Consider the following 8879-nt stretch of genomic DNA (forward strand, 5'->3'; position numbering starts at 1 on the left):
CAGGGCTGGGCCCAGGGTACAAGGCAATCTGCATTTCCATTTCCCTTTGGATCAAGTACTTCTGAAACCATTCCACAGCTATGTCCAAGGTAAAGGCTGTAAAACAGTCCCCCCCACCCCCCAACCTTAGTCTTAACTTTTCCTAAGGCGATTCTTCCTTGACCAAGGAATAGCAGGGAATGAACAGCACCAGTCTAGAACCTGGGGCTTCACTGGGAAATATATGACCCGACGACGATGTTTTTCTCATCTATAAGTGATGAGACTAAGTGTTGGACTCCAGGGACTCTGAGGTTCCTTCGAGCTCTAAAATTGTCCTTTTTGATCCTTTTGTTTCTTCCAAATTATATTAACAGGCACATAATAAATACCCAGGGAACACAGATCAATCTCATTTCTAGATCCTCTTGCACTACTACGTTCAGGTTTCCAAAGGAGGTCCAGCCTGTTGACACTGATCACCCTCTTTAAAAAAACAAAACAAAACAAAACCCTGAAACTTTGAATTCCTTGCAGGAAAGGCACTAAGACTAGATAAAAGAACCATGATGTTATCACAACAGATGGACTACAATATGGAATTACAGAAGTCCGATGCTCCTTTGGACTTTTTTAAATAACAACAACAACAAAAATGATTAGGGCAGGGCAGCCCGGGTGGCTCAGGGGTTTCGTGACGCCTTTAGCCCCAGGTGTGATACTGGAGACCCAGGATCGAGTCCCACATCAGGCTCCCTGCATGGAGCCTGCTCCCTCTACTTGTGTCTCTGCCTCTCTCTCTCTCTGTGTCTCTCATGAATAAATAAAGAGTAAAATCTTTTTTAAAAAAAAGGGAATAAATGTTACTTTAAAACAAAAAAATGATTGGGGCAGCCTGGGTGGCTCAGTGGTTTAGCACCGCCTTCAGTCCAGGGCTTGATCCTTGAGACCCAGGATCAAGTCCCATGTCGGGCTCCCTGCATGGAGCCTGATTTTCCCTCTGCAGGGAAGGTGTCTCTGCCTCTCTCTCTCTCTCTCTCTCTCTCTCTCTGTGTCCCTCATGAATAAGTAAATAAATAATATTTTTTAAAAATGATTAAAACAATCTTAAACAATGACATAGTATTTTTCAGAGCCCAAAGTGTCCAACATGCTTAATGCTGTTCCTTTTTTCTCTTCCAATGTGACTTCTGGCTCTCTCTAGACCTGTCCTTTCGGAAGAAATACAAAAATCTGGTTTTTTTTTAAAAAAAAAAAAAAACAGACCCTTTCTTGAGAGTTTCTCTAATCTTCTCCTTGATGAGAATCCCAGGTGGGCAGCCCCAGTGGCTCAGCGGCCTAGCACCCGCCTTCAGCCCAGGGCCTGATCCTGGAGACGGGGAATCGAGTCCCACGTCGGGCTCCCTGCATGGAGCCTGCTTCTCTCTCTGCCTGTGTCTCTGCCTCTCTCTCTTTCATAAATAAATAAAATCTTAAAAAAAAAAAAAAAAAAAAAGAATCCCAGAGACAGGGTTCCTACTCCCATCATGGCTCACGACTAGCTCCCACTTGACACATTACAGAAGTAACACTTGGGACTTGCAGTGAGTATGAACCGGGACCAGGTGATGACCAGGGAACAGATTTACTTCCCCCATCAGGGTCTCAAGTTCTCAGTCCTGCAGTGCCCACACCATGTAGGCGATTGCCAAGGTCACCGTCTGTGAAAGCCGCACTCCTCTGCCCTTGTGAGCCTCCTCCCGCAGGGGGCCTGGACCTCGGCAAGTACCGGGGGGCCGACCTGGGGGCCGACCGGGGGGCCGACCTGGGGACCGACCGGGGGACCGACCTGGGGACCGACCGGGGGACCGACCTGGGGACCGACCGGGTGCAGGCGTCGGGCTGGGAGCGCTGGGAACACCGCGGCGGACAAAAAGGTCCCGCGCAACAGGCATATGCTGCGGAGAGAGGGGGCCGGGGATACCCCGAAGGGCCAGGGAAAGCATCGTGGGTTTGCTTTTAATTACTAGGGGCGGCACCAGCAGGAACACCTAACAATTTGGTAAAGGGGAAAAAAAAAAAAAGAGGCAGTCGGCCCGGGGCGAACGCCACACCGGCTCCTGCGCCGCGACCCCGACCCGCCCCCGACCCGCCCCGACCCCGGGAGCCCCGGGAGCCCCGGTCCCGGAGAGGTCAGGAGGCCGGCGGCGGCCCGGGAGGGGGAGCCCGCGCGAGGGGGAGGGGCGGGCGGACCTCGTGGCGCTCCTCATGGCGCCCGCCTCCCCGCGCCGCGCATCCCCTCGCCGGCGCCGCGCCCCCGCCCCCGCCCCGCGCCCCCCGCCCCGCGCCCCCGCCCAGGCCGCCACACGGGCCGCGTCCGAGGCAGCCGCGGGCGCACGGAGCCGCCGAGCAGGCCACCCGCGGCCGCAGGGACGCCGGGTCGCGCCACGAGCGCACCCCCCCCGGCTTCTCCAGGCCTCGCCGATAAAACAAAGAGGCGCGGGGGCGGCGGGGGCGGCGGGGGCGGCGGCCGGACACCCCGGGGCGCCCCCTCCCCGGGCCCGGGGCGCGTCCTCCCCGCGTGCGGGAGCCCGAGCCCGCGCAACTTTCTCCTGGAGGCCGGCCGCGGCCCCTCGCAGCCGGAACGCAGACGCCCCCACGGGCCGCCCCTCGCCCACGTCGCCGCAGCGAGCGGGGCCAGGACTCCCCACCGCACCCCTCCCCCTCCCCCCCCTCCCCCCTCTCCCCCTCCGTCCCCGGGACGCCGCCCGCGCGCCCCGCCGCCCCGCCCCGGGGTCCCGGGGTCCCGGGGGAGGCGGCGCATCGGGGCCCCCCGGCGCCCACCCCGCCGACCGATCCGCAAAACAATAAGCCTCCGCTTCCCGCGGGTCGCCCCGAGGAGCCGCCCGGGACCCCGCGCCCCGGAGCCCGCCGGCCGCTGGAGCGTCGCCAGGAGCGGGGGGGGGGGGGCGGGCCACGCGGCGGCCGCAGCCCCGACCGGCCCGGGCCGCAGCCCCGCAGCCCCGCAGCCCGCAGCCCCGCAGCCCGCCGCCGCCGCCCGCCGCCGTACCTTGCCGCTGGCCGTGCCCCCGCTGACGCCGATGAGGAAGGGCTCGCCGCCGCCGGGCTGCTGGTGGCTCTGCAGGGTCTGCTCGCTGTCCCCGGCCATGGCTGGCGCCGCCCCTCCTCCCGCTGCCGCCGCCGGACGCACGCTCCCCGCCCGCGCCGGCTCCCCGCTCCGCTCCGCGCCCCGCTCCGCTCCCCGCGCCCCGCCCGGAGCTCGGCCGTGGGGCTGCGCTTCCCGGAGGCGCCGAGAGGCTGCTCTGCCCGCAGCGGCCGGCGCGGCTCCCAGCCCGGGCGAGGTCAGCGTGATGCTGCTGCTCCAATCCGGGCGGGCAGCGCGCTGCGATTCGCCGAGGCGGCGGCGGAGGCGGCAGGCGGCAGGCGGCAGGCGGCGGGCGTCCGGCCCCAGCCCCCGCCCCTCGCGGGCCCCGCGCCGCCGCCCGAGGTCTCCGGAGAGGTGCGAGCCCGGCCCTCCCCGCCCCCCGCGCCCCCCCCCCCCCCCCGCCGGCTTAACCCTTTCCCCGGCGACCTCCGCCGCTGCGCCGCCCCGTTTCCCGGGGGATGCGGGGCCACGGGGGCCGCAGGCCGACGCCCCGGGTTTGGGAAGCGAAATTCGAGCACGCGTGGGAGATCAAGACGAGGCAGAGAGTTCATGTCATTGACCCACTATTCAGGCTAAAAACTTGTGTTTTCCCCAGATGAGGATTCTTCCCCCTCCCGTTTGCCAAAATATGTCAGACGCCGGCTTTCAACATTTCCTCCTCCGTAGGCGACTCCCTAGAGTCCTTGTCCCCAGGGAAGGGGAGGGGGAGGGGCTCCTCTGAAGGGCGCACTCCCTCCACAAGGCAAGGCCCCTTCAACCCATAGTTTGAGATCACAAATGCTGAGGTTCCTGTGGAGTTAGGATTTATGCGAACATTAACATAGTGATTGATGCCACTTTGACCCATCAATACCTTCAAGTGAACTGGTTTTTCAGAGATGGGCAATTAGTCACTTGATTAGAAAGGCGGGATCTGCCGGTGACTCAGAGCAGCCCCCACCTTTGAAGGCAGATTTCTGCATGCACACCCATGCAGCAAGCTCCATGAGCGAGTTACATAATCTCCCTGTGCCTCAGTGTTCTCATCTGTTACATGGGAATAACAATGGCAACCCCATCCTAAGGATTGTTGTATTAAATGAATTGTCCTATTCAAAGTTCTTAGAATAGCTGCTGGTACAGTCCAGGCCCTATGTAAGAGTTGCAAGAGGCCCCCTACAAAGCTGGAACCCCAAAGGGAACTTTTGTGGGGCTACACTAGGTGGAGATAGGACTAGATTAGTAGCTTCCAGCCTCTGCCCCTGTGAACCTGCAACTGATGAGCTGATGGGCACCTACAGTCTAAAAGAGAGCTTAGGTCAGTAGCATTTTTTTCAAACTTAGTAAGTTACCTTAAATTCAGAATTATTTTTTTTAATTGCTAGGAAAAATTAAGAGTATTAGCACAATCTTCCTTTCACCTCTGAAATATTTCATGTCCCCATCCAAAACCAAACTCCACAGAAGCTTCTACAGGAGGCAAAGATGGAGAGAGTGGCTCCCTGGTGCTAGAGGCAGGCATTTAGGAGAGGTCAGCTAGAAGGAGGGTGCCTTGCCACATGGCTGTGGGGTGAGTGAGTTTTATATGATTCATGAGGCTGCCTCTCCTCGCCAACATCTTTTCTCCACTAAAGAGATATAACAGTCTTCAAAGACTTTTGCAGAGCTCTTTATAGCCCAAGATAAACCCTGTTGGAATTTGGAAAACTTGATGGACCCAGAGCTAAGGGGATATCAGGTAGCTTGAGAAAAGAGAGAGGGATAAAAGGAGGCCACATCCTCTATGAACTTTTTCCAAATCCCCACCTTCTTTATTTCTATAGCTCTTTTTCCATGATATTTCATCATAAAAATTTTCAGGGGAGCCTGGATGGCTCAGTTGGTTAAGATCCCAGAGGCCTGGGATCTGGCTTTATTATGTTCCTTGGAGCTGGCTCCCTGCTCATTGAGGAATCTGCTTCTCCCTCTGCCCCTTGTGCTCCCTCTCCCTCCCTCTCTCTCTCTCTCTCTCTCTCTCTCTCAAAATCCTTAAAAATTTTTTTTCAAACAGAGTCTGAAATATTTTACAGTAAACACTGATATAACTGCCATCTAGAGTCTACCATGAACATTGTGCTATACTTGCTTTATCACACTGGTCATCTACCCATCACTCTTTCCAGCACATTTTAATTATACTTACCTGCCTTTACCTTGTTAGTTTGCAGTGGCTTACTCCAAGCTGGTTTATACATTTCTTGCCTTTTTATTATTATTATTATTACTATATCCCCAACACCTAAAATAGTTTCTGTTAGTTTCTTGTAAGGCCCTACACGTAGGGCCTTAACAAATATTTGTTGAATAAATGAAGAAACATCAGGTCTTGCTTCTACATTCCCAAGGCCCACTGAGCAGAAGGATTAGCAAGGAGGAAGCATTCAGTACATGTTCATTGTATTGAATGAACAAATGAAAAATATGGAAGAAGTCAAAAAGGACCACATATAAACTTCACCGCCACCATTTTAGAATGAAAGGTGGTATTCCCTACATGGTATTTACATGGCTACTACTATTTCCAAATGTTTTCTTTTCCTGGCATTCCAAATAACTGTCTACATCTAGTCTTCTGTGTCCATCTATTAACTAGTTGAACCAACTCATTAACTGAGCTAACCCATTATACTTATCTGTACCCTGTTTAAAGACTTTTATTGTTTTTTTTTTTAAGATTATTTATTTGTGAGAGACACACAGAGAGAGGCAGAGACATAGAGGGAGAAGCAGGCTCCCTGCAAGGAGCCCGATGCAGGACTCCATCCCAGGACCCCAGAATCACACCCTAAGCCAAAGGCAGACAGACACTCAACCGCTGAACCACCCAGGTGTCCCTAAGATTTTTTTTTATCTTTTATTTTTTTAATGTAATCTCTCCCCCTAACAGGCTCAAACTCACCACCCCAAGATCAAGAGTCACATACTATACTGAGCCAGCCAGGTGCCCCTTCTGTACCTTGTTTAATAATTTTGGCCTCTGTGCATAAGTTAATAGACATAAAAGTGCTCTGCAAAAAACAAAAGCTGTCTATATAAAGGTAAGGCCTAATTAGCAAGGACATCCAGCTGCACTCTGCACTCCCTGTTTTCACTATTGTCCCTAGGGCTGCCTTACCTACACATAAGGAAGTTATCCAAGTCCATTTAAATTAAGGGTATTCTCAGCACCGGTGACCTCGACAAGGACTTTTGTATTTCGGCTCTCTATAAAGCCAGGCAGGCTGTCTGTGCTATTCCCTGTGCTGTGTCATCCTCTCTCAGGAGCCTGGTCACCAAATCCCATAGCTGGGGATGTTCAAATCACGTTTGAGTCTCCCGTAGCAATTACACTGCAGATTCTGAATTAAGTGATTTCCAACTGTCCTCCTTCCCCACCCACCAAGCCAAAAAAGATCAAACGTGTTCAGTAAAATCAGAGTTAGAACAGAGTCAAGGAAATACATTTTCTCGGTATCTGTGATCATTTTCTTTTATAAACCGATTTCAGCCTGTTCAAGTTCTGGCCTAGTTAACACATAGGGGTGAAGTCAGCATGAGTGTGCAGCTGCAGCTGTAGCCAAAGAACAGCAAGAGACACTGCCTCTCATGGTCCTCTGTCTGCCTGCCTGCCTTCTAAGTAACCGTAGGTCCAAACTAGACAAGGAACACATATTGTCTCCACCAGAAAAGTTCTACCACTAGACGCTTCACAAACCATGGCTAATTCTCTAATTGCTTATCACATTTCTAAACCAGAAAAAAAAATGTTATCAAACTTTAGCTTGCCAATGAAACATTTTCATTTTCTGTATTGCCTTTCATCAATCAGCAATTGCCTGGACAGATCATGAGTACTACTGTTCTGAAAAGATGGCCAGATGACATTAAAGCTCCTTACATTTGGCTCTGTGATCCTAATCACATTCGCAGATACTGCTGGCAGCCTGATAGAGCATAGTCTCAAACCCCAGCTGTAGCAGCATCTGGGAATGCAAAAGCTTGGGCCCCATCCCACAGCTAAAGAATCCAAAACCCTGTAGGTGGAGCCCAGCAATCTGTGTTTGGTAAATACTCCAGGTACCTATAGTACCCACCAAAGTTTGAGAATCACTGATCTCGTGGAAAGAGGACAACGAGCTCTAGTTGGGAAAGCCAGGTTTACACCTGGTGCTTCACTACTTTGTACGCTTTGGCAAGTTACTTAATTTCTATGGGCTTCAGTGTCAACTGTTAAATGATAAGTGGTTTGTAGGATGATTGTGAAAATAAAGACTATATGTTGATATGTAGCAGCTTCCTTCCCCTTCTATTCATCACAGAAATCCCACCATTTAGGGTTTAGGAGCTCCAAAGATAAGAATTCCTAATCCCCAAGGTCACTCAAAGGTAAAAATTAAAAGGTAATATCCAGAACAGGTAAATCTATAGAGATAGAAAGTAGATTGGTGGTTATCAACAGCAAGGGTGGTTGGGAAGGAAATAAGGAGTGGCTGCTAGATGAGTTAAGATTTCTTTCTATTTACTTATTTTTAAAAGAGACTCCACACCCAATGAAGGGCTTGAACTCATGACACTGTGATCAACAGTCAATGCTCTACCCACTAAGCCAACCAGGTACTCCCAGGATTTCTTTTTATTATTTTAGAGAGAGAATGAGGGTCAGAGCAGATGAGAAGGGAAGGAGAATCTCAAGCAGGCTCCCAAGCTCCATCTTACAACCCCGAGATCATAGCCTGAGCCAAAATCAAGAGTCTGCATATAACCCACTGAACTACCGAGGTGCCCCTCTTTTTAGATCAATGGTCTAAAACTGTCTTGATGGTTATATAACTTTGGTTGTCATTAAGAACCACTGGATTGTACAATTTATATTGGTGAGTTGTATGGTATGTGAATTATATCTCAATAAAGCCGTTTTAAAAAGTTTCAACCAGCAGGCTAGGAGAGTAAAGAGATTTTTAGGAAGTGGGAACAGAAATGAGCAAAGGCACAGAAGACTAGATTAAAAAGAATGTCAGGAGATTCTGTAACCTATAAAATGTTACATATACGAGTGGTTAATTTCGTTAAATTCAACATACTGATTTTTGCACATACAGCTTTCCTCTGCAAAGATAATAGTCATACAAGAGCCTTTATTTATTGGGGGAGGGGGAGAGGCAGAGGGAGAGAGATTCTTAAGCAGGCTCCATGCCTAGTGTAGAGCCCAACATGGGGCTCAATGTCATGACCCTGACATCATGACCTGAGCCAAAATCAAGAGTCTGACACTTAACCAACACAGTCACCTGGGAACATCATAGGCCTTTACGTTTTAGTTTGCCCAACTTTAGAAATTCCATATGCCCTAAGCAGCTTTCCCACACTTAGAAAAGGTTAACATTCAGATTGCCATTCTGTAGAGATTTTCCCAGTTTGTCTCCTGTCCCCATACCAGGTTATACCAGACACTACTGGAACCCAGTAAGAGCAAGCTCCTGGCAACTGCATTTCATTCACTGTCTATGTTCTAAGCCATTTAGCTTCATCCTGTTCACAGGGCTTTTCCCAGGCCTGCCTCTGACCCCTCACTTCTTTCCCTGTCTCCAGACTAAATCCTTGCTCTCCTACTTTTCTGCAGTGACTTCCTTCATCTCCCTTATTTAGCTCCGGGTCATCTTTCCTGTAAATGACAACGTCTCCCCCATCCCTTACCCTGACACTAACGCTCTTTCCATCACACTGTCAGTGATACACTGTAGTTGGTGATGTACGGTGA

The 8879-nt window shown here is 51.5% G+C and overlaps 1 protein-coding gene across 1 annotated transcript in view; it reads right to left on the reverse strand.

The window, feature by feature from the left end:
- Positions 1-3309, reverse strand: part of UCK2 (uridine-cytidine kinase 2) — a 69715-nt gene extending 66406 nt beyond the window's left edge. The window contains exon 1 of the mRNA XM_072759571.1: positions 3029-3309. Coding sequence (XP_072615672.1) covers positions 3029-3127 — 99 coding nt within the window. The 5' untranslated portion in view covers positions 3128-3309. The remainder of the gene's footprint in view (positions 1-3028) is intronic.
- Positions 3310-8879: the final 5570 nt, after the last annotated feature.

This window comes from Vulpes vulpes, chromosome 5 (assembly GCF_048418805.1).
Source record: "Vulpes vulpes isolate BD-2025 chromosome 5, VulVul3, whole genome shotgun sequence".
Lineage (NCBI taxonomy): Eukaryota > Metazoa > Chordata > Mammalia > Carnivora > Canidae > Vulpes > Vulpes vulpes.